We start from the raw sequence: 25875 nt of genomic DNA on the forward strand, positions 1-25875 counted from the left end.
TTTTCCCCTTTCGGGGGTTTTTTAAGAGGTCACCCTAATAATGGAAAACCAGTTGAGAAAAAGAAGTGCTTTGGTTTTCAGCCATTGTTTTCCCTTGTTAGAAGTAATGTGATGCGCCGCCTAGGCCATGGCGTCGCCAAGGAAGAAGGCGTCACCTAGGTCTTGGCGTCGCCCGGAAAGAAGGCGTCGCCCAAATAAAAGCATGCATCGTTGGCAGAACGAGACGAAAGGAAGTCGCGCGGTATATGAGACATATGAAAATAAAGTGGTGTTGTAAAGAATTATGATATTGGAAAATTGTTGTTACAAGCAATGTTCATACAAAATGCAAAAACACAAACAGGCCGCTTCTCAGCGCTCATCAGAGTCATCACTGGAGGAAGGCGAAGCCCCTTTCCCAGCCCGCAGCGCTCGAGTAAGTTGTGTCCTCTTTTCTTGGCTTATTTTCGAACCTGCACAAGGGGAAAAGATGTGTTAGAGACACCATGAAGAAAGACAGGCACAGTTAGAAAGTAACGAAGGTCGAAGTTGCTTAAGGCAGTGATCCTTACTTATGTACTTCTCAAGAGTCCTAGCGTTGAACTCCAAGCTGATCACCGTAGCGGAGTCAAAACCTCCCGCCTTAGCAAGAATCTGGCAAGCTATTTGATCACTTGGAGCCAGATTCTTGAGGGGTTTGGCTTTGAGGGTTTTTCCTCTCTCACCCAGTGCAGCGGAAACCCATCGAGGGCGTCGGGAACAAGATCAGTACAGCAGATCTTGAAGAACCGGCCTTTCCACCCCGTGAACGAGCTTTGGAAGGGTGTGAAGAGAACTCTCCGGGAACATTGCTGAGAGTTACCCAGAGGTTGTGTCTCTGTCTCTTCACCTCAAAGAAGTGAAGAAAGAGGTCAACCGAGGGTGCACAACCCAGAAACCCAAAGAGGATATCGAAGGCTTTGACAAAGGCCCAGCTGTTGGGATATAACTGGGCTGGAGCCACGTTGATCTCCGTCAGCAGTTCCTTCTCGAACCGGGAGAAGGGTGAGCGCACCCCGATGGTCTTGAACACCACCTGGTAAAAGTAAAAGAAAGGGACCCCGTCGTTCGCTCGTCCGTCTCCACACACTGGCTCTCCCAGAGTGCATGGGAGCACAGCGATGTCGTCATCGTGCCTCCTCGCGAAGGCCCGGTGGTCGTAAGAACACAACTCCCCTTTGTGTTCTCGTACGGCCCTGGTGGAAAGCAAGCATGAACACTCATCAAGAAGTTCGCTCGAGGCCCAAGGGTACAAGTCTTTGGGACGAACCCTGGAGGAAGCATCGTGAGAGGACATTCTTTAACAGATCAAGATGGCTGGAAATGCAAGGTTGAGCGAGGGGAGCGAAGGTTAGAACAGCCCTTCGACAGAGAAGAAAGGGTGCAAGAAGAAAGGGTGCAAGAAGAAAGAGCGCGAGTAGGTTATGACGAGTGAGAAAACGATGAAGATAGTTCCAGAGCTTGAAGAGTTAAATAAAGCGGTTAGAGCGCCAAACGACGTGAATGGATGCACCGCACGATTGATACACGTGGCAGAAGATGAAAGGATGACGCTGGCACCACTGTTTTGAAGCAGAAAAGTCCCGTCACAGAATGTCCAGTGGTACGATGCGCCGTCGAGAATGAGCCAGGGGTGCAGCAGGAGACAGAAAATGAAATGACTAGATGCCCCACCGACCATGTAAGCAGCGCCACGTGGATCAAATCGAATGACAGAAGGTCCCATCAGCTGTACAAGGAGCGCCACGTGGATGGCACAGGCAAAGCCTTGGGCTCTTCGCTGTTATCAGGCGTTGACCAAGGCAAGAATTAAATTCAATGTTGAAGTAAAGGTAACGCCCGAGGCGTTGCCAGGAAAGACGTAAAGGGCGACGACAGACGAGGAGTCGCGGGCGTCGCCAACCCAAATACCGACTGGCATCACCTCCCCGATATCCACAGGTAGGAAAGACTGAGGAGGGAGAAAAATCAGAGAAAGGCAAATTAGTTGCAGGAGTCGCCTCCCCGATACCCACAGGTAGGAAAGACTGTGGAGGGAGACGAGACCGTCAAGCGCCAGCGAGTCACTGGCGGGGTGTTCCCCGATACCTATGGGCAGGAAAGACCATGGAGGGAACAAACGCCCCACAGCACTCAGCGTTTTAGACACCCGGGGACGATACGGTGCTGCTTTGGCAGGCCTCTCCTTAGGCGTGGGCGCCGAGTGCTAAAAGATCAAAGAAAGAGCCTTTCGGTATCAGAGTCGTCCGTGGACGATACGGCGCCACTCAGTGAGCCTCTCCACGGGCGTAAGGGTTGGCGAGCGACCTTACTTCATCGTACCAAACCGCCCAATGAAGTGTGAGAAACGGGCGGGATACAGATAAAATAAGTAAAGCGTACGAAGGGAAGAGATGAGAACGAGATCGCATAGGCGGAGTCGCATGTAAAAAAAGAAATAAGGACAACCACGCGAGTGTCCCGTATCAATAACAAGAGTGTGGATAGTTCAAAGAATTACAAGTTTTGGCAGATGAAATTAAAAAGCGAAGGTAAAAGAATGAAAGTTAAGCTTGAAGAGGAAGGTGGCGGATGAGGGGCAGCAGTTCAATCGTTCAAATCCATGGGCACGACCTTCCCGTCGACTACGTGGTGTGTGGGGTCGTAGTTTGAAAGGTTGACGCCGGGATTCTCGCAGGACGCCTGGGACAGGGCTTCTTGGAACCCCTCTTCGAAGGTGCCCGCCATCTCCTGGATAAGGGACGTTTTCTCCTTCTCCAGCTCCTCAATGGCGGCGTCTCCGGAGGCCACCTGTTTCTCCAGAGCCTCTTTCTCCACACGAAGCCGGCTAACCTCGACCCGCAGCTCGTCGTAGTCAACTCGGAGAAGGTCCATGGCTTTGGCCTGCGTGGCCATTTCCTCCTCTATCCGTTCCACCTTGGCAGTTTGTTCACAGCAGCGGTCCTTCAGGTCCTTTTGGGTTTCCGCGTCTGCTTTGACCAATTCCTGAAGACCCGCTACTTGTACTTGGAGAGCAACTTCACGGGCGTAGAAGTCAGCCTGGAGCTCCAAGGCCTCCGCCAATTTCCTCTCAGCTTCTGCCCTGGACTCTTGTGCTTGGTTCAGAGAGGAACAATAAGCCTCGTTCTGGCGTCCCAGGGCCTTCATCTCCTCCTCCAGGGTGGTTGCTTTCGTTTCCAAGGCCTGGAGGGTTTGGGTTTGCAAGACAGCATTTCTGGCCTAGGAGCGCCATTCAAGAGCCACCGCCAAGAAGGCCCCCAGATAGAAAGGCATACCTTCCCTCCTGTCAGTGCCTTCCGGCATAGTCCCGCCGCTGAAACCCCTCATCAGATGCATGATTGGAGGGGGAATGGAAATGAAGTCGGGGGCGGCAGCATCGGGAGCCGGGGAAGCAGCGGTTTCTGGCGGCGGCAGAGGCGGCGCAGATTCAGCACCTTCGCCCCTTTCCTCTTGGAGAATCATAGGAGGGAGTGAGGTTGCGCTTGGAGGGTTGTCCATAAAGGGGTTCCCTCCCTGCGGCGGCGTCTCTACCAAAAGAGGAACCCGCGCGGATTTTCTCCTCTTGAAGGGTGCCACGCCTCCCGATTCCTCATCATCTGACAGAATCTCCAAGACCCTTTTTCCTTTGTTAAGGGGGGTTGGAGCCGGTGACGAGGCCGCAGCTAGGGCACAGCGGCGATAGGCGAAGGAGAGTTGGGAGTTGGAAGCACGTCAGAGCCAGGTGGAGGTGTCGGAGAGGGGCTAGAAGCACCTTCAGCAGTGACTGGAGGCGGCGGTGTCGGAGCCGGCGGGAGAATCAGATTGGCAGCAGGGCTGGAGGAGGCGCCTGCCTTGGCGGCGCGAGCCTCCTTCAGTGCTTTCGCCAGCAGTATCCTTTTGGAGGTACCCATCACCGATCCTACATCAAGACAGGCCAAACAACAAGGGTTAGCACTGGAGCGGTTGTGTGGATTCACAATACAGGAAGAGATGCGAAATGCAAGTAACATGGTGCAGTGAAAAACGGTGATGCAGTTAGCTATAGCAACTAATGCATCATAAATCGCCAAGAACAGATACCGAAGTATGTAGAAAGCCCATGGGCATTGAATTCGTTCGCGATGAGCTTGGCGGTATCAAAGACTATTCCCAGCCCCGCCAAGGCTTTGCATATATCCCGATCAGGCGGGGCGAGTTCGTCCAGAGCCAAGGGCTTCATAGTTATGGGCTTGTCTGTCCAGTACAAAGGAAAGCCCTCCAGGATAGTAGGATCGCGCTTGGTCGCGCGTACCTTGAAAAATTTTCCCTTCCAGCCTTTGAACGAATTCTGGAAGAGCGTCAGGATGATGCGCCCGGCGATGCCAGAAAAGCTCATCCAGAGACTTTTTCCTTGTTTCTTTACCTCGAAGAAGTGAAGAAAAACGTCCACAGAGGAGGGAACTCCTAGGTAGCCGCAGAGAATTTGGAACCCCCTCACGAAGGCCCAACTGTTGGGATGGAGCTGGGCGGGAGCAGTGTTTATCTCTGTCAATAGCTCTTTTTCGAAGGGAGTTAGGGGCAGACGCAGGCCCACCCTTTTCAACACCATCTGGTAGAGGAAGAAGAAAGCGCATCCCCCAGTATCCCGTGAGTCTGCGCAAACGGGTATCCCAGGTCGCACTCGGCTTACCAGGACTTGGGAGTCATGACTCTTGTGGAAAGCATTGAAATTATAGAGGGCAGGGTCCCCCCTGTGGGCCTCCACGTCCTCAACGGAGTTCAGAAGAGAACATTCGTCCAGAAGTTCATCGGGGGCCCAGTCATATTCATCCTTATAATGAGACTTGGGGAGCGGGGGAGGCGCGGTGGTTTTGGTTTTTGCCATCAACACCAATGCTGAAGATCAAAAGAGAAAGAAAGGGTTCAGAGAAAAGGGGTTTGGAGAGAAGAAAAGGGGAAAATGGAAGAACCCTAGGAGCGCCCTACCCGCAAAAGAACGAAGGGAAACAAGAGGAGTAACGAAACACACAAGCAGCATCCAGAGAAATGCGGTAGTATGGACAGTCCCAGGCAGTTCATACAGTAAAGAGAATCATCAAGGAGGAAAAACCGTACCTTTGGAGGCAGTAGGAGAACGCAGGAAGGAGAAAGTCGCGATTGCAGAGAAAGGAGTTTTGAAGGCGATGAACAGTGCGGAGTTGCAGAGTGAATGAATGTAACAGTAGGGTGAGCGCGGGGTTTGGAGTAACTTAAACGTTACATTTCGCAACTCAAGAGGCGCTAACCTAGGGCCGTGGGATCGTGCCACGCGTCAGAGGATCAATTGCTCAAGGAGAAGCGCGAAGGTCTCTAAAGGAGGTCCGCGCGATGGGCCACGTGGCGCGCGATAAAGGGTAGCCCAAAAGGTGTAATCATCCCCATTGCAGGGAATGTCCAATCGGCCATTAAGAATACCCCTGTGATTCAGATAATGTCGCGTCATTAATTCGAAATTTTTGCTGAGTCAGCAGAGAATGACACGTCATCAAGAAAGCACGTTGAGGGCGGGGGCAAGGCTTTAGTCTTTGCGCTGAAGACAAGTCTTCGGCTTAAGACTGGGGGGCTTGTGTACCGTCCCGTATCAGGGCGTTGACTAAGTCAAAGTCAAAGTCAACTCGAGGCGTCGCCCAGATGTAGAGACGCCAAGAGGAAGCGTCGCCAAGGCAGGACAAGACGTCGCTAAGGCAAGGCGCCGCCTAAGCGAAGGCGTCGCCTAGGTGAAGGCGTCGCCTAGGTGAAGGCGTCACCTAGGTGAAGGCGTCGCCCAGGTGAAGGCGTCGCCCAGGTGAAGGCGTCGCCCAGGTGATGGAGTCGCCAGGTTAAACAGTGTAAAAGCGAGGCAATCATGGTGTGGTTCCCCGATACCCATGGGTAGGAAAGACAACGGAGGGAACGACGTCGTGGGAAAGCCTCAGGTCCCGATATCTCGGGAAAGTTATAAAGAGAAGGAAAAGGTGGCTTCAAGGCCATAGTGATAGTACCAGTGAAGGGCAGCCTGACTCGCGAAGTACCCCTGCCGCCCCAGAGACGCCTTCGGGACAGATACGACCCAAGAGGAAGGTCACGCCCAGGATAACCGGGTGCAGGGTCCGAGAGGAAGGCAGATACGCTCTCAGAGTACGTGGCTAGATACTTGGGGGCATGAGTTGGCACCCAAAAAGCCACCCCTAGCGCAGTAGCACTCCCAAGCAGGAGGACCCACGCGTAGAAACGTCCCCAGATGGGCAGAAACGCCCCCAGATGGGGTCAAGGCGTCGTGAGGCCCTCCACGTGTATGACAGCAATGCCGGAATAGAAACACCCTCTAGTCAGGTGCCAGGTAATTAAAGATATTCAATACAGTTTCCCTTTTTTGGCATTCAGGTACTATTTTGGCTCCCAAGCGTTTCAACGTCTTAAATGCGCTACGTTTCATAATTAAGCGCTTTAATGAGCGCGTTACGTTTGAGTTTAAAAGCGCTTTAAGGCGCTCTAAATGTTGGGGGCAGTTTAAATAGCGCTGGGAATGTCGGAAAAAGGGTTGGAACTTTCGGCAAATTTACCAGAGAACTCTCTAGTTGCTTGCTCGTGCTTCAAGGTTACGTACAAGTGACTGGGGAATATTTTTGCCTGAGGGGGACAACACACATACACATATACACAGTTTCTTTTACCACCTTCAGAGTGCCATACGCGGTGCTCAGATACGTGGGTGGACAGTTTTGGTGTTTCTTGTTGGCTGACTTGAGCGTCGGAGTGCAAACGGCCGCTAGGGCGCCTCTTTGTCCTCTTTTTTGCAGGAAATTTGCAGGCATTCAGTGGGAAGGAGTCCTTAGCTGACGATTAAAGCCACGCACGAAGACGTCCCGGTCAACCGGACGGAACAGATATGGATTATGTTGAATCAAGTGTGTTCAAGCTTTGAAGAATCCAAACCCTTTGAAGATTGATGAAAGGCTGGATGCGCTTGTTGTTGCTAAGCTGTCTTTAGATAGGATATGGGGTAGATTATTTGTGTAAATCCAGTCTTGATTGAATCCGAAGCTTAAGCATTCTCAAACCTTTTAATTGAAAAGTGTTCTTCAAACTAAGTGACAAAAAAATCTGTTGTTTTATCGAGACAACTGATTGTTTTATACTTAGGTGTTTTTAGAAAGGTTGAAAACTGTTTTTGATGGTTGACTTGCTGTCAAACCAAAACAACCGATTGAGTCGAGCATTCAACTGATTGTTTGTTTTGGGACCATAATAGAAAACTGTTTTGTGCTTTGACTGAGCATTAAATGATTTATAACTTATTACACTCCAGTCTTAAATGCTTTGACCAGTTTTAAATAGTTTGTTAAGATTATGTAACAAACAACAACTTAGTTTTAATCAAGAAAAACAGATTTGAGTTTTTCACTGTTTTTGCTTTTGAAGAGTTGAGGATTGCTTTGATCAAAGAGTGTGAGATAGGATTTTCATCTTGTATTGATTTCAGATTTTTTTCTGTAACAAGTGTAATCCTTTGTACTTTGAAGAAACTCTGTGTGTGAAGCTGAGAAGTGTTGTGTGTTCTTGAGGTTGTCAAGATCAACATTTTTAGTGGTGTTTGTGCTAAGCCAAAGAAAGTGTGTGTCTTGAGGGGATCAATGTCACTTCTTTGGTGGTGTTGTAAGTAATCTAGGGTTGATTGCTTAGTGGATTCCCCAGTGGTTTCTGGGAAGACTAGATGTAGCTCTTGGTTAAGAGTGAACCAGTATAAACATGTGTGTTCAATGTCTCTATCCCTTGAACTCTTTAAATTCAGTTTATATTTGTGAACCGGTATAAACAACCGATTGTTTCTACGAAACAACCGATTGTTTTTCTGGTGCTGTGCTAAATTGCTTTGTGTTTTTGGCAAACTGAATTCTGATTCAAGTTTTCTCGAAGTAATTTCATTCTAGACTTAAAAGTTTGCGAAAACCCTCTTTAAACCATTCACCCCCCCCCCCCCTTCTAGTTTAAATCCATACTTTCTAACAATTGGCATCAAGAGCTTGGTACTTGAAAGATAATCAAGTTTGATCCGAAAATCTTTTTCTATGGCTGGAAAACTATCTTTTGAGGAAGGTGCTTCAATCTACAAACCACTTTTATTCTATGGATTGAATTACAAGTATTGGGAGGCTAGAATGAAAATCTTTGTGGAATCTATTGATTAAGGAATTTGGGATTCAATCGACAATGGTCCTTTCATTCCAAAGCTTAAAAAGAATGGTTCTTTTATTGCAAAACCTTGGTCCCAATGGACCAATGAAGAATGTAAGATGGCCAAGCTTGATTGTACTGCTCAAAACATAATAGCTTTTGCACTAGATACTAATGAGTTTTGCAGGATATCAAAATGCAAAACTGCTAAAGAGATGTGAGACACACTCAAAGCTACTCATGGGAACATCAATGAATCAAAGGAAGTAAGGTCAAGAAGTCAAGCACGAAGGAAAAGAAGGCAAAACAGAAAAAGCCTCAACCTCTGCTTCATGGCTAAAAAGGAAGATGACTCAAGTAGTATAAGTTCTTCTAACTCCTTAAACTCTGAAAATTACAGTCAATTGCTTCAAGCCTTTCAAGAAACACATGAAGAAGCCAACCGATTGGCCCTCTTGAACAACTGGTTAAAGGGAATGAATAGCTGGCTTGAAAACAGAGTCAAAACACTGGAAGAGGAATTGGAAAATTCAAAAATAGATTTTGAAAACCTTGAAATAGTTTACAAAAACTCCACTTGCAAGTGTGAAACTCTTATTTGTGAAAATTGCGAAAATCTTGAAAAGAAAGTCCATTATGTTGTTAAAACTGTGGATAAGCTTTCTAAAGGTCAATCCAACTTTGAGAATGTCTTGGCATCTCAAAACTGTGTTTTTGGAAAAGCTGGATTGGGTTTTAACCCACAGAACAAGCAAGATAGATTTTCAAAGTCATTTTCGAAACTGCCAGAAAAACAACCGATTGGACTGTCGAAACAACCGGTTGTTACATGCTTCTACTGCATGAAAATAGGTCATTCTGTCATATTCTGTAAAATCAGAAAATATGTTGTTCCTAGGGGCTTTATGAAGTGGATTCCCAAGTGTAGTAAAGGTTCAAATGATGAGTGTAAACCAAATGGATCCACATTCATAAGAGGACCAAATCTTTGTACTTGGAAATCTTCTTTGTAGGAAACCTTGGAGGAGAGCATGCAACAATGGTACCTGGACAGTGGGTGCTCCAAGCACATGACTGGGGACAAATCAAAGTTTCTAAGCATCTCCTTTAAGCAAGAAGGGCACGTTATCTATGGGGACAACAACAAGGGGAGGATTCTTGGGAGAGGATCCATAGGAGACAAAGATATCTTGGTCCTTCATGATGTTCTCTATGTAGAAGGATTAAAGCAATATCTACTGAGCATTAGTCAATTGTGTGACAAAGGTTATCAGGTTATCTTCAAAACAAACACATGTGAAATCTGTCTCCCCAAAACTAAAGAGGTAATGTTGATAGGTAAGAGAATCAATAATGTTTATCTTTGTACCGTCCCGTATCCGGACGTTGACAAAGTCAAGGTCAAAGTCAACGCCTGGAGTCAAAGTCAACACAAGGTGTCGCCTAGGTGAAGAGACGCCAAGTTCCAGCGTCGCCAAGAGGAAGCGTTGCCAAGGCAAGGCGTCGCCTAGGTGAAGGCGTCGCCCAACCAGGGCGTCGCCAAGATCAAATATCGCTAAGGCAAGGCAATCACAGTGTGGTTCCCCGATACCCATGGGTAGGAAAGACCATGGAGGGAGCGACGCCGTGGGAAAGCCTCAGGTCCCGATGATCCGGGGCAGTGATAAAGAGAAGGAAAAGGTGGCTTCAAGGCCATAGTGATAGCACCAGTGTAGGGCAGCCTGACTCGTGAAGTACCCCTGCCGCCTTAGGGACGCCTTTGGGGCAGATACGACTCAAGGGGAGGGTCACGCCCAGGGCAGCCAGGTGCAGGGTACGAGAGGAAGGCATATACGCTCTCAAAGTGAGTGACTAGACGATTGGGGGCATGAGTTGGCACCCAAAAAGTCACCCCTTGCGCAGTAGCACACCCAAAAAGTCACACGTAGAAACGTCCCCAGATGGGGTCACGGCGCTGTGAGGCCCTCCACGTGTACGATAGCCAGGTCAGAATAGAAACACCATTCAGTCAGGTACCAGGTAATTAAAGTCATTCAATATAGTTTCTGTTTCGAGCGTTTAAGGTACTATAGAGGCTCCCAAGCGTTTCAACGTCTTAAGTGCGCTACGTTTTCTAATTAGACGCGTTAATTAAGTGCGTTACGTTTTATGATTAAAAGCGCTTTAAGGCGCTTTAAATGCTTGGGCAGTTTAAATAGCGTGGAGAATGTTGGAAACAGGGTTGGAACTTTTGGCTAATTTTCCAGAAACACTCTAGTTGCTTGCTCGAGCCTTGAGGTTTTGGACAAGGGACTAGGGAAGGATTTTGGCGAGAAGGAGAAAATATACACTAGGCACAGTTTCCTTTTTACCACCTTCAGAGTGCCATACGCGGTGCTCCGACACGGAGGTGCATAGTTTTTGGTGTTTCTTGCTGGCTGACTTGAGCGTCGGAGTGCAAACGGCCGCTAGGGCGCCCTTTTGTCCTTCTTTGCAGGAATCCACAGGTAACCAGTGGGAAGGAGTCCCTAGCTGACGGTTGAGGTCGCGCACGAAGACGTCCCAGGTCAACCGGACGGAACATTTGGCGCCCACCGTGGGGCCGATATAAAACATCAGTCCCATCACAAGTTTGAGGAGATCTACCAAGTTATAGTAACGTTGGAGGAGGTTTGAAGAGACCGTGACAATGGCCACCACAAGACGGGGTACTGCACGCGCAGCCCCAGCAGAACTATCCATGCAACAGGTCCTGGAGATAATGCGGGGGCTGCAGGAGGATATGGCGGAGTCGAAATTGGAACAGGAACACATGCAAGCAGATCTCGAAGCCTCGCATGAGAGGAATGAAGAGCTCCGCCGTGTGAATGAGGAGTTGCGCCAGGGTCTGCGAAATAATCGGGGGCAACGTGAACACGACGAGATGGAGAATCACTCCCCACCAAGGGAGTTTTCCACTCCCTTCTCGCAGGAGATTCTGGATGCGGTGATCCCGAACACGTTCGCGGGGCCCAAGGTGATCTTCACCGGGATGGAGGACCCTGAGACGCACCTCGCTGCATTTCACACACAGATGGTCCTGGTAGGCGGCTCTGACGCTGCCAAGTGCAAGCTCTTCATGAGCACCTTGACTGGGATGGCTATGGCTGGTTCATCAGCCTCCCGGACAGTCATATCACCTCTTTCCGACAACTGTCACGATTGTTCAGGGAACAATACCTAGCAAACAAGGCCCCGCCGCCGGTCTCCTACGATTTGTTTGATGTGAAACACTATCAAGGGGAGACCCTAAAGGAGTACATCAATCGCTTCGGGGCCCAGGTAGTAAAGGTTGGTACGACAGAGGAACCTATGATTGTGTACACGTTCGTGAAGGGCGTATGCCCCGGTCCTTTTGGAGAATCCATCATTCGCAACCGCCCTAGGACTTTTGCTGAACTACGGCGTCGGGCGGTAGAACATATCGCTTCCGAAGGAGAGGTGTGTGTGAAGCGCACCAGCGTCGTACCCTCGCGTCCGAGGGGACCGACGCGAGCTCAACCCGCCAAGGTCAATGAGACCACGACGGGAAGGAAGAAACCAGATGGGAGACGCCCCTACGAGGCCAGAAAGCCCCAGCCCCGGGGTCCAGCGGGAGGCGATCGCCCAGCCAGAGAAAGAACGAGGCCGGCGAGATACAATTTTGTGGTGGAGTTGAAGGACCTGATCGCCGTGCCTAACATAGCTGAGAGATTGAGGCGACCGACGAAGTCCGATAAGGTGTTGGGGCCTCGGAAAGACTCTTGGTGTGAGTTCCACGAGGCTTTCGGTCACCACATTGATAACTGCCTGTCGTTGGGTTACCAGCTGGATGAGCTGGTGAGAACCGGGTTTTTGAAGGATTATGTCGCAGAACCCACAACGACCGCCACCCTGCCGCCGCCAGCGGAAGAACAAGCACACGAGACGCCGGTTCTCGGCGAGGTCCATACCATAGCTGGAGGATTTTCCGGCGGAGGACCCACCGCCTCCCAGCGAAAGAAATACGCGAGGGGGGTCAACTCGATCGAAGAAAGAATCTCGGGTGAGCCGTGGGAGTCAGACCTCGTATTCACGAGAGGGGATCTCCGAGACGTGGTGCCGCACGACAATGACCCCGTGGTCATTTCAGTTGTCACAGTTGGGAGAAAGGTGCACAGGGTTCTTGTCGACCAGGGAAGTTCAGCAGACGTCATGTTTTGGTCGATGTTTAATAAGTTGCGGTTATCCCCCAACCTCTTGAGGCCCTACACAGGGTGCTTGTATGGGTTTGCGGAGAACCAGGTGGAAGTCCGAGGCTACCTGGAGTTGAGGACTACGTTCACAGACGGAGAGGTCTCGCGTACCGAAAGTATCCGGTACTTGGTCGTGAACGCCAGCTCCGCTTACAACATCTTGTTGGGCAGGCCAGCGTTGAACCGATTGAACGCAGTAGCCTCCACACGCCATATGAAGATGAAGCTGCCGGACCTCAGTGGCAAGGTGATAGTTATCAAGTCAGATCAGGAGGAGGCAAGGAAATGCTATGAGAACAGCCTGAAAACGAAGAGAGGCGTGTTCATGGTGTATGAGCGTCCGCCGGGTGCAGACACGACGATGATTGAGGCGACGCCCGAAACAGATGCACCCATGGAGGAAGGCCCTGGCGACGCGATGCCCGTGGAAGAGGCGGCGCCCATCGAGGAGGATAGCAGGGAACAACCGGCGGCTAACGCCGTGGAGAGGGAGATTGGCGGCAAAACATTCAAGTTAGGAAGTTTGCTGAGCCCAGAAGAACAGGAAAGGGTGGCAGAAGTGATTTCGCACCACCTGGATGCTTTCGCATGGTCCGCCTCGGATATGCCCGATATCGACCCTGATTTCCTGTGTCATCACCTCAGCATGGACGCCACGGTCCGCCCCGTGCGCCAAAGAAGGAGAAAGTTCAACGAGGAGAGACAGCAGGTGGTAAAGGATGAAACGTAGAAGCTATTGAGTGCTGGCCACATCAGGGAGATTCAATACCCCGAGTGGCTGGCCAACGTCGTCTTGGTGAAGAAGGCGAAAGGGAAGTGGAGGATGTGCGTGGACTTCACGGACTTGAATAAGGCGTGCCCGAAGGACTCGTACCCACTGCCCAGCATCGACGCGCTGGTGGATAGTGCATCCGGCAGCAAGGTGCTGAGTTTCCTGGACGCATTCTCAGGGTACAACCAGATCAAGATGCACCCGAGAGATGAGAGTAAAACTGCATTCATGACTGAGACTTGCAGTTACTGTTATAAGGTGATGTCTTTTGGGCTGAAAAACGCGGGCGCCACGTACCAAAGGTTAATGGACAAGGTCCTGGCGCCCATGCTAGGAAGGAATGTGTATGCCTACGTAGATGACATGGTGGTGGCGTCGCAGGATAGGGCACAGCACACGGCGGACCTGGAGGAGTTGCTCGTCACAATATCCAAGTACCGCCTCAAGTTGAACCCTGAGAAGTGTGTTTTCGGGGTAGAGGCCGGTAAGTTCTTCGGTTTTATGCTCACCGAGAGGGGGATAGAAGCGAACCCCGACAAATGCGCAGCGATTATCGCCATGTAAAGCCCGACGTCGGTGAAGGAAGTACAGCAGCTGACGGGGCGGATGGCGGCACTTTCAAGGTTTGTTTCCGCCGGGGGAGAAAAGGGGCACCCATATTTCCAGTGCCTCAAGAGAAATAGTCGCTTTGCGTGGACTGACGAATGCGAAGCGGCTTTCATTAAGTTAAAGGAGTACCTGGCGAAGCCACCGGTCCTCTGCAAACCGGTGACAGGCGTGCCCCTCCGACTATATTTTACGGTAACGGAGCGGGCTATCAACTCTGTGTTAGTCCAGCAGCAGGACCAGAGTCAAAAGCCCATCTATTTCGTGAGCAAGGCATTACAAGGCGCTGAGACGAGATACCAGGCGCTAGAGAAGGCAGCATTGACAGTGGTGTTTTCAGCCAGGAGGCTCCGTCATTACTTCCACAGCTTTACGGTGGTAGTGATGACAAACCTCCCTATACAGAAGGTGCTGCAGAAGCCTGACGTGGCGGGAAGAATGGTACGCTGGGCGGTGGAGCTGTCAGAATTCGACATTCAGTATGAGCCTAGAGGATCCATCAAGGGGCAAGTGTACGCAGATTTTATAGCGGAACTCTCGCCTGGAGGTGAGCAAGAGGTGGAAGTGGGCTCGCAGTGGCTGCTCTCGGTTGATGGCTCTTCCAACCAACAAGGGAGTGGCGCGGGAATAGTCTTGGAGGGACCCAACGGCGTACTGATTGAGCAAGCTCTGCGCTTCGCCTTTAAGGCAAGTAATAATCAGGCGGAATACGAAGCCCTGATAGCAGGAATGCTCCTGGCCAAGGGATCCTAACCGAGGGAGACACCTGGATGACGCCATACAAACGGTACCTGGCGGATGGGGCTCTCCCAGTGGAGCCGGAAGAGGGTAAGAAGTTCAAGAGAAATGCCGTAAGATATACTCTGGTGGATGGAGTGTTGTTCAGGCACGGTTTCACTCACCCTATCCTAACGTGTGTAAGTGGCGACGAGTGTATCAGGATAATGGCGGAGCTCCACGAAGGCATTTGCGGGAGCCACGTAGGACGAAGGTCCTTAACCTCCAAGGTGATACGCGCAGGGTTCTTCTGGCCAACAGTAAAAGAGGTCTGCGCGCGACACGCCCAGCGCTGCAGGCAATGCCAAAAGCACGCTGACTGGCACAAGGCGCCGCCAGAAGAACTGCAATCCATATATAGCCCGTGGCCTTTTCATACATGGGGAATCGACATCCTGGGCCCGTTCCCACTGGCAATAAGGCAGATGAAGTATTTGATCGTTGCCATCGAGTACTTCACCAAGTGGATAGAGGCAGAGCCCGTGGCACAGAGTGGCGCACAAGGTACAACACTTTGTGTGGAAGAACATTGTGTGCCGCTTTGGCGTACCTAGGCGCTTGATATCCGATAATGGGACCCAGTTTGCCAGTCAGCAGTTGAGAAATCTGTGCGCTGAGGTAGGTATCAAGCAAGTGTTCGCATCAGTCGAACACCCCAGACCAACGGGCAGGTGGAGTCAGCAAACAGAGTTTTGCTGAGGGGGTTAAAGAGAAGGTTAGAGAAGGCCAAAGGGACGTGGGCGGAGGAAGTTCCAAGGATCGTATGGGCATACCACACCACGCCCCAATCTTCTACCATGGAGACGCCTTTCAGTTTGGTGTATGGGTTGGACGCGATGATTCCGGTAGAGATACATGAAAGCTCACCACGTTTTCAAAACTTTGTGGTGGAGGAATCCAACGAAGAAAGGCGGGTAAACCTGGATCTACTAGACGAAGCCAGGGAAGAAGCCAGAATAAAAGCTGAAGCGGTGAAGAGAAGAGTAGAGCGGCAATATAGCTCTAAGGTGAAGCCGCGACAGTTTCAGATTGGCGACCTAGTTGTGAGGAAAGCCCACCCATACGAGCTGGAGAATAAGCTGTCTCCCAAGTGGACCGGACCCTTCAGAGTTACCGAGGCTAAGGGCAACGGTTCGTACAGCCTAGAGACCTTGGAAGGAGGTCCCATCCCGCGCAGTTGGAATGCAGCCAATCTGAAGTTTTATTTTAGTTGACTTATGTAAAGCAGCTATGTAACAGTCTTGTTAAAGGGGACGCTCTTTTTCCCTTTCCGGGGTTTTTTAATGAGGTCACCCAAATAAAAGAAAAAACAAGTTCGAGAAAAAACCGTGCCGTGGTTCTCAGTCTTTATCTTTCTCCGTTTGAAGTAGCCAAAGGCGTCGCCAAGTGATCCGATCGGTCATCGGTAGTCGATGACATCAGCATCAGAGAACCATGTGGACCACTCGCAGGGTGACACGTGGACCAGGTGGCAGAGAGGTAGGGGGACGATCGCCAAGAGAGGTGATCGGTGGTCAGTAACCAAGTTTCCACCGACAGATCAGGCGGCAGAGAGGTCGGGGGATAGATCACCCAGAATGGTGATCGGTGGTCAGTAGCCAAGTGACCACCAGCAGACCAGTTCCCAGACTCGCGCCTGGGGGCAGAGCGCGAGTAGCGGGTAAACACTGATCAGTCATCGGGTGTATTGTCATCGGGGTCTCGTGTTACACGCAGTTAAACTGGGACTAAGGTTCCCAGCGAGAGCGTTACGCATGGACCTCGCATGAGCACACCTCAAGGAATCATGCACGAGAGTGGTCTGAGGGAACTAGTAAGCCAGTCGGTGATTGGTGATTCCCTCAACCCATTACGTGCGTGTCATCCTGAAGGGTAAGTCGCCTACGCAGAGAGTAACGTTTGGTGAGTGCGCCTAGACCAGCCACACCCGACGCTCTCCTAAGAGTATGCAATTTACCCAGATAAGAGAAGCATCCTAAGTTACTCCGCAAGGGCGTAACTTAGGCAGACAAAGAGAGGCGCTAGAGCCCTTCCAGTAAGTGACACATGTGTGGTTAGATGTGAGTTGCAGGCCTCCACGTGTCACCATCTGAGAGGGGCGCGGTCCAGACAAAAGAGCACTCCGTACCGCTAAAGGTACAGACAGGCGCAGCCAAGCGCAGGCATGCGCAGACTCTCACGCTCCCCGTTGCTGATTCTGAAGGTACGCTTTCTCTGAAAAGCACGACAGGGTTCTGACACATGCCAGAAAAGCATAACAGAATTCTGTTATGCCCAGAAGCACGGAAAGAGAGATAAAAGGAAGAATCAGAGGGAGAGTGAGGGGGATAGAGGAAAAACAGAGTGCAAGTTTTTCTGGTGGGGGTAAAACTGTTTCTGGTGGTTCTGTTGAACTAACTTGATCGTCGGAGTGCAAACGGCCGCTAGAGGCGCCGTCTGTGTATTTTGCAGGTCACATTTTGAAGACATCTGAGAGAGAGTTCAGAAGGTGATACTTCAGGAGACGCAGTCGCGAAGACAGGGCAGAAAGTGTTACGAAGCGATCCACCCACGTTCAAGTTGCCGGCAGGATCATTTGGCGCCCACCGTGGGGCCCGAGTGAATCGTTGTCCCATATATACCACAGTTTTAAAGCTCACCAGAGTTTTATCAGTTTCCCTGATAGAGAAGATGCCTAGAAACAGACAACCATCACCTGCGCCATCCGCTGATGAAGGAGCTGTGACAATGGCGCAGGTCCTGGAAATGGTGCGCACACTGCAGGATAACGCTGCAGCGTCAAAAGTCGAACAAGAAAGGATGCAGACGGAGTTGGCTGCGTCGCAAAGCAGGAACGACGAACTGAATCGTGTCAACGAAGAGTTGAGAAGAACACTGCAGGCGCAGAGGGAGCACGTCGTTGACGAAAGGGTGTCTAGGCAGCCTTCACCTCCAAGGGCATTTCCCATGCCATTCTCCCCTGAGATTATGGGAACCATGGTGCCTCCCAACCTGGTGGGGGTAAAAGCGTCGTTCAAAGGGGTAGAAGACCCGGAGGCGCATCTGACGGCATTCCACACCCAGATGATGTTGTTTGGGGGCTCAGACGCTGTGTACTACAAGATGTTCATGAGCACACTGAGCGGAATCGCCATGGAGTGGTTCGTGAGTTTACCAGAGGGGCATATCACGTCGTTCTCTCAGTTCTCGAAGCTCTTCATCGAGCAATACATCGTCAACAAGGCCCCTGCAGTGGTGTGCTACGACCTGTTCGACGTGCGCCAATACCAGGGGGAGTCGCTGAAAGACTACCTCAACCGTTTTGGAGCTCAAGTGGTTAGACTACCCAGCAAAGATGAAGACATGCTTGTGCACGCGTTTAAGAAGGGAGTGCTGCCTGGCCCTTTCAGTGAGTCTCTCATCAGGAGCCATCCCAGCACCTTTGCAGAGATCCGACGGCGTGCGGTGGCGCACATAGTGGCAGAAACAGAAGTTTCTGAGAAGAGGGGAAGTGCTGCACCACCCAGACCGCGTGGAGGGCAAGGAAAACCGCAGCAAGCGAGGGTGCATGAGGCCAAAGAGGGGAAGAAGGTGCGGGAAAAACCTCGTCCCTATGCACCAGGCAAAGACCAGAGTAAGGGGCGTGCAAGGGAGAATAACGCGCCCCCAAGATACAACTTCATGGTGGGGTTGGCGGATCTCATCGCCCTTCCTGCCGTAGCAGCAAGACTACGAGTACCAGAGAAGACAGACAAGGTACTCGGAAGGAAAAAGAATGAATGGTGTGAGTTTCATCAGGCCTTTGGACATACACTTCATTCCTGTTTGGCGCTGGGACACCAACTGGCAGAGTTGGTGAAGTCTGGTTTTCTAGCAGATTACCTGCGTGAGCCACAGGGTGATCGCGCGTCAGGATCCCAAACTGGGGAGCAACAGCATGAAGTCCCTGTGCATGGGGAAGTGCAGACGATCGCTGGAGGCTTCTCTGGTGGGGGATGCACAGCTTCACAAAGAAGGAGATACACTCGATCTGTAATGGCGGTAGATGCAGTGAATGAGAGTCATTACCCTGAGGTGGACATCGTCTTCAGGAAGGCTGACCTACGAGACGTTGTCCCACACGACAACGACCCTGTGGTCATTTCTCTCATCACAGCAGGAAGACGAGTGCATAGAGTACTCGTAGATCAAGGAAGCTCGGCGGATGTCATGTTCTGGCCAACGTTCAACAAGCTACAGTTGTCCCCTGATCAGTTGAGACCGTATACTGGTTGTCTCTACGGTTTTGCAGGGGACCAAGTAGAAGTGCGGGGATACATCGAGCTGAGGACAACGTTCACCGACGGAACGACAGCCCGCACGGAAAGTACCTGGTGGTGAACGCCCCTTCTGCGTACAATGTCCTGTTGGGGAGGCCAACGCTCAATAGACTGGGCGCAATACCATCGACAAGGCATATGAAGTTGAAGCTGCCGTCGATGGAAGGGGCCGTGATAACCATCAAGTCGGATCAGGCTGAGGCAAGACGCTGTTATGAGAACAGTTTGAAGCAAAAAAGAAGTGTATGCCATGTCACCACAAAACCGCCACCAGGCGTGCGCAAAGAGCAATTGGCGGTCAGGGAGACACAAGGCGCTCAGAGGATGGAGAACGCTGCAGTGGGGGGCTCCCAGGTGGCCCAAGTCGTGGAAGAGGAGGAAGGCACGATCACTCCTCGCGAGTCAGGGATCGCGAGAGCGGTCATTGCCAGTGAGAGGAGGCCCCACCCAGCTGAAGGATGGGTCGAGGTGGACATCAGGGGAAGAAAATTCAAGTTGGGGGGATCCCTCATTGAAGAAGAGCGAAGGCTGATCATGGGTGTAATTGAGAAGCACATGAATGCCTTTGCATGGTCATCATCCGACATGCCAGGAATCGACCCCGATTTCCTCTGCCATCGTCTATCAATGGACCCCATGGTTCGACCGGTGCGACAGAGAAGAAGGAAATTCAACGAGGAGAAGAGGAAGGTGATCCACGACGAAGCGCAGAAGCTCCTTGTCGCAGGGCATATCAGAGAAATCCAGTACCCCGAGTGGTTAGCGAATGTGGTACTGGTGCGGAAGGCAAGCGGCAAGTGGAGAATGTGCGTGGACTTCACTGACCTCAATAAGGCGTGCCCCAAGGATTCTTACCCCTTACCCAGTATAGATGCTCTAGTCGATAGCGCCTCGGGGGGAAAGCTACTCAGCTTCTTGGACGCTTTCTCAGGGTATAATCAGATCAGGATGCACCCAATGGACGAATGCAAGACCGCGTTTATGACGGAACGGTCTTGCTATTGCTACAAGGTCATGCCATTTGGGTTGAAGAATGCGGGGGCTACCTACCAGCGGCTCATGGATAGGGTGCTCTCGCCCATGCTGGGAAGAAACGTACACGCCTATGTAGATGACATGGTGGTTACGTCCCAAGAGAAGAAGCATCATGCAGTTGATCTGGAAGAGCTATTCACCACCATTGCCAAGTATAGGCTGAAGCTCAACCCTGAGAAATGCATATTCGGTGTAGAGGCTGGGAAGTTTTTGGGCTTCCTCTTAACAGAGCGAGGAATCGAAGCTAACCCGGAGAAGTGTGCGGCGATCGTGGCGATGAGGAGCCCAACGACGGTGAAGGAGGTGCAGCAGCTCACCGGCCGCTTAGCAGCACTGTCCCGGTTTATGTCTGCTGGTGGGGAGAAAGGTCACCCATACTTCCAGTGTCTCAAGCGCAACAGCAGATTTCTCTGGACGCAGGAGTGCGAGGAGGCCTTCATTAAGTTGAAGGGATATCTGGCAAGCCCACCAGTCTTGCGAAAGCCCCAGGTAGGCATCCCTCTCCGTCTCTACTTTGCTGTTACGGAGAGGGCAGTCAGTTCAGTCCTGGTGCAAGAGCTGGACCAGGCCCAGAGGCCTGTTTATTTCGTCAGCAAGGTGCTGCAAGGCCCTGAAACCAGGTACCAGGCCCTCGAGAAGGCTGCTCTAGCGGTGGTATTCTCAGCCAGAAGACTCAGGCATTATTTCCACAGCTTCACAGTGGTGGTGATGACTGATCTGCCTATCCAGAATGTATTGAAGAAACCTGATGTGGCAGGAAGGATGGTCAAGTGGGCAGTAGAATTGTCGGAATTCGATATTCAGTACGAGCCCCGAGGACCGATCAAGGGGCAGGTGTTCGCGGACTTCGTAGTCGAGCTATCATCCATCGCGACACCTGCAGAAGGGCTAGATTTTCGATGGGTGTTATCGGTGGATGGCTCCTCTAATCAGCAAGGAAGCGGCGCTGGGGTCATCCTGGAAGGGCCAAACGGAGTACTGATTGAGCAGTCCCTCCGTTTCGCCTTCAAAGCTAGCAACAATCAGGCGGAGTACGAGGCCCTGATCGCGGGAATGTTGCTAGCAAGGGAAATGGGAGCAAGAAATCTGCTGGCCAAGAGCGATTCGTTACTGGTCACCGGGCAGGTTACCGGGGAGTTCCAAGCAAAGGACCCCCAGATGGCAGCCTACCTGGAGTATGTGCAGCTCCTGAAGACGTCTTTCGCCGAGTTTGAGTTAGTGCATGTACCAAGAGAGCAGAACGCCCGAGCAGACCTGCTTGCCAAGCTGGCCAGCTCAGGCAAAGGGGGGAAGCAGAGGACTGTCATTCAGGAGACCCTGAAGGTGCCGCGCGCGTTTGTATCAGACAACCAGGTGCTTCATGTATACAAGTCAATGGAGCGTCTAACGATCGGTCATCGGTCGTTGACTCAAGAGACGCTGAGAGCGCCGAGGGTGAGATCGCGACCCTCAAAGATCGGTGAGTCGATGGAGGTCCACGCGGAGAAGGAACCCCACACCTGGATGACGCCATACCGGCTATACTTAGAAGATGGTGTGCTCCCGCTCGATCTGGCAGAGGCCAAAAGAATAAAGAGGGGTTCAAGTAAGTTTACTCTCATAGATGGAAGCCTATTTAGATTTGGATTTTCTCACCCTGTGCAGATCTGTGTACACGGCGAGCAGTGCACCAGACTCATGTCTGAGCTGCACGAGGGGGTGTGCGGAAGCCATGTAGGTGGTCGCGCTTTGGCAAGTAGAGTACTCCGCGCGGGGTACTACTGACCGAAGCTGAAGGAAGATTGCATAAGGTTTGCTCAGCGATGCAAACAATGTCAGCTGCATGCAGATTGGCACAAGGCACCTCCTGAGGAGTTGAGGTCCATCCATAGCCCGTGGCCATTCCATACATGGGGGATTGACATCCTAGGACCTTTTCCCCTGGCGACAAGGCAGATGAAGTTCCTCATTGTGGCCATCGAATATTTCACTAAGTGGGTGGAGGCAGAGCTAGTTGCACACATCACCGCACAGAAAGTCGAACACTTCGTCTGGAAGAACATTGTCTGCCGCTTCGGAATACCCAAGAGGCTGGTTTCCGACAATGGCACCCAGTTCACCAGTCATCAGTTGAGGAAGATGTGTGAAGAGCTAAAGATACAACAGGTTTTCGCATCTGTGGAGCACCCACAAACAAATGGGCAGGTGGAGTCAGCAAATCGAGTGCTGCTCAGGGGGCTGAAGCGGAGGCTAGACAAGGCCAAAGGAGGCTGGGCAGAGGAGGTCCCCAGAATTGTGTGGTCTTACCACACCACCCCACAGTCCAGCACCCATGAGACACCCTTCAGCCTTGTCTATGGGACAGACGCCATGATTCCTGTGGAGATACAGGAGAGCTCCCCCAGATTCTTGAACTTCGTTGCTGAAGAGTCCAATGAAGAGCGTAAGGTGAATTTGGACCTGCTAGACGAAGTGCGAGAAGAGGCCAGAGTCAGTGCTGAAGCTGTGAAGAGAAGAGTAGAGCGGAGGCACAACTCTAAAGTGAGGCCCAGGCGCTTCCAGGAAGGTGATCTGGTGATGAGAAAGGCGCATCAGAATGACATGCAGAATAAGTTATCCCCGAAGTGGACAGGCCCGTACAGAGTGGTGGAGACATTAGAGAACGGAGCCTATCGCCTAGAGACTTTGGAGGGAGGAGCAATCCCCAGAACGTGGAACGCCACCCATTTAAAATTTTATTTCAGTTAAAATTGTACGGTAATGGCGTTCTCACGCTAAAAGGCACATGCTTTGTTTGTGGTGGAAACAGTTGAACAGACAAGGGGGCACTCTTTTCCCTAAAGAGGGTTTTTAACGAGGCCACCCAATTAAAGAAAAATTTCCAGCATATAAAGTGTTCTCAAGTATTAAAGTTAAAATCCTCCTTGCCCCAGGTGCAAGTGCAGGTGATTGGTTAGGCCCTACTTGCCCTAGGCGCAAGTACTGGCACCGATCTAAGTCTTCCTCACCCCAGGTGTGAGCGCAAGCAGAAAGGTTTGAAAAGCCAGGGGTGCTAGTAAGACCAAGAGAAGGAAAGGAAAGGTTTTGACAAAACGTCCTTACCCACTTGGCATGCACCAATATTGGCCCAGTAAAACTCCCAGTCAGAAAACCTTTCTCACCCCAGGAGTGAGACAGGGAGTGATCGACTCAACCCGCCAAAGGGTGATGACCTCGGGGAAAGGGAAAGGGGTTAGCGAGAAACACTTCCTTTTCCCCAAGATGAGGCCTCACTTTGAGCAATCGATGTCAAGGTCCTTTATGCACTTAGCGCTAGAGCGACAGAGAAAGCTAAGTAAGGACTAAAGAGCGATCACCGATGAGTCGTCAGTAATTGGCTAGTAGTACAAAGCAGCGCACGAGGACTGTTAAACACCAAGCTGAGGGAACAGCCAGTCGAGATCAAGCAGATCGCGCTAAGCCTGAGTTGGTTAACACTTAGTCGCGCGCAAAGAGTAAGAGAAGCAGATCGCGCTAAGCCTAAGCTGGTTGACACTTAGTCGTGTGCGAAAGGAAAGGTAAAGCCCAAGATCGCGCTGAACCTAAACTAGCTAACAGTTAGTCGCGCACATAAAGATAAGTGGAGTCCAAAGAAAATACAAAGAAAAATTGAGCAATTGAAACCAAGGTATATCACCAGAGATGTTCATACAATTGTCAGTTACAAAGAGTTGAATGGTGCAGAAACATAAGGTTACAAAATGAAACTTTGTACAGAAGAAGTCAAAATTACAGAAGGAAGAGATTCAGGGAGTAGGAGGCCTAAGTTTCCCATCTACCACCGAGTGATGAATGCTGAATTGCGCAAGGTCCAGTTCTGGAAGGACGCAGCGAACTTGCTCGAGCGCCAGCTCGAATCCATCAATGAGGGAATCGGCGCCCACGTTCATCAAGTCCTCTTTCTCCGCCTCCAGACTTCGCCTCGAAGCCTCTGCAGCATCCCTCTGCGTGGTAAGGGTAGCAAGGGAGGAGGCAGCCTCAGACAGCTTGCCCACTGCCTCCTCAAGCTTCTTTTCGGCGGCAGCAGTTGCCTCCTTGGCGGCCTTGAGCATCTCCACCCGCTGAGAATCCTGTTGGCGTAGGGAGGAGTTCTCAGCCTCTAACTCCTCCACCATCTGACTCCGTTCGAGCAAAGAGGAATTCTCAGCCTGTAACTCTGCCACCTTCCAGTCCAGAGGACCAACAGTCTGCCCCATCAAGATCTCCATCTTGATGGTCTCCTGGACCTGCAGCAAGTACTCCCTCCTGGCCTTCTCCACCATGCCTCGCATCAGCTCGACAGACCCCTGAGCGGCTTCAAGGTCACTGTGCAGCGACTCGTTGTCGTGCTCAAGTTCCTTCACCCTTTTCTCCAGGGCTTTCTGCTTGCGATGCTGGGTGGAGAACTCCAGCGAGAGCACCACCTGCTTGGCAAGGTGTGCGTCTATCTCCTCCCCGCTCCAGTCGACGAGCTCCCCATTGCTGATGTGCTGTCGCACCATGGAGATAACTCTACTGAAGTTCTCATGGTTGGCTCCAGTGTTGCTTGGGCGCGAGCCAGACCCACCATGTTCAGCATTGGCGGTGGAGATTGTCATTGGAGGCGGGGCACACTCCTTTTGAGCAGAAACACCCCCAGCAGGGTGAGCGGATGGACCAGGTGATTGGCCTGCTGGGGGGGAAGTTGGCGGTTGAGAGGTTGGGGGCGATTTTTGGCCAGGAGAAGGTGGGCATGCGGGCTCTGGGGCCGGTCGGGTAGAGGGAGAGGGAGGTGGTGAACCTTCCTCTACCTCTACCACCTCTATCCCTCCAGGCTGGAGAGACGAGACCCCCTCAGCCACTGCTTTCTTCCTCTGGCGGTGAATGAGGGGGGAGCCTGAGCTTTCCTCTTCCACTGAGGCAGCAGCAGCAGCAGGTACCAGCGAAGAAGCCTTCACCAGTCTTTTCCTTTTCTTCCCTTGCTCGGGGCCTTCGGCTGGCGCGACCAAGAGCGGAGGGGCTTCGATTGGCTCGGTGGTGGAAGAGGAAGAGCCAGTCCCTTTGGCCGCTCGGCGTTTAGCGAGCTCCAACACCGCCAACCTCCTATCTTTCCCTGACATTGAATCTGCATAGGCAAGAAAGAGGAAATTTAGACAGCTAGGAGACGCAAGCAAGGTGAAAAGTATAAGGGCATGCATGAGGAGGTATAAATGTCCTAAGGGGCGGCAGAGAAGGATCTACCTATATATTTCTTCAGGGAAACCACATCAAACTCATCCTTGATGAGGCGAGCGGAGTCATACTTAGCCCCCAGGAGCAGCCCACACAGCTCGCGCTCGTAAGGGGCCATGGTCTCGAGGTCCTTGGGTTTTTTAAATTGAACCTGGGGAACCCAGTAGAGGGGGTACCCCTCGAGCAGATGAGGGCTTTGTGGGGTGGCGGATATCATATAAAATCTGCCCTTCCAGTCTTTGAAGGACTGCTGGTACAGGCCCAGAAGCACCCGTCCAGCAACCCCGTTCAGGCTGACCCAAAACCTATCCCCTGGTTTCTTCGCCTCAAAGAAGTAGAGGAACACCTCCACCGAGGCGTTGTGCCCAAAGTGGTTGCACAGAATCTGAAACGCCCGGATGAAGGCCCAGGCATTGGGGTGGAGTTGGCAGGGCGCGACGTTCAACTCCATCATCAGCTCTTTCTCGAAGAAGGTGAAGGGGAGTCGCAGCCTCAACCTTTTGAAGATCGCGGAGTAAACAAAAACGAAGGGCACCCCATTGGTGGCCCTGTCGTCAGCGCAAATGGGCATCCCTCGGGGAGGGATGCGGACTCGGATGTGGAAGTCGTTTTCCCTGTCTATGGAACACGAGGGTTCGTCCGGGTCGTGGCTCAGAAGCGAGTTAAGATGGTCCTCAGGTAGCAAGATGGACGTTTCAGATAGCAACGCCAGAGGGGCCCAGTCATAGACCTTGGCGTTGTCATGGAATGAGGTGACAACAGGCGGTGGCGAAGCTGG

General features: G+C 51.6%; 1 protein-coding gene across 1 annotated transcript; it reads right to left on the reverse strand.

The window, feature by feature from the left end:
• Window positions 1-440: 440 nt before the first annotated feature.
• LOC137825110 (uncharacterized) lies at window positions 441-24985 on the reverse strand. The gene is made up of 4 exons (XM_068630785.1): window positions 24677-24985; window positions 23939-24280; window positions 2809-3201; window positions 441-452 (listed from the first exon to the last, which is right to left on the reverse strand). Exons 1-4 carry the CDS (start codon window positions 24983-24985, stop codon window positions 441-443), a joined length of 1056 nt encoding a protein of 351 aa, XP_068486886.1.
• Between the last annotated feature and the right edge of the window lie 890 nt (window positions 24986-25875).

Source organism: Phaseolus vulgaris, chromosome 8 (assembly GCF_000499845.2).
Source record: "Phaseolus vulgaris cultivar G19833 chromosome 8, P. vulgaris v2.0, whole genome shotgun sequence".
Lineage (NCBI taxonomy): Eukaryota > Viridiplantae > Streptophyta > Magnoliopsida > Fabales > Fabaceae > Phaseolus > Phaseolus vulgaris.

Excerpts from the sequence above, each read along its gene's own strand:
- LOC137825110 (XM_068630785.1), bottom strand. The coding sequence starts at position 24,985 with ATGTCAGGGAAAGATAGGAGGTTGGCGGTGTTGGAGCTCGCTAAACGC. Across the intron at positions 24,281-24,676 it reads GAGGGATAGAGGTGGTAGAG|CATCGCAAGCAGAAAGCCCT; the intron begins GTAGAGGAAGGT and ends TTCTCCACCCAG. Across the intron at positions 3,202-23,938 it reads TGCTCAAGGCCGCCAAGGAG|GCCTTGGAAACGAAAGCAAC; the intron begins GCAACTGCTGCC and ends CAAACCCTCCAG.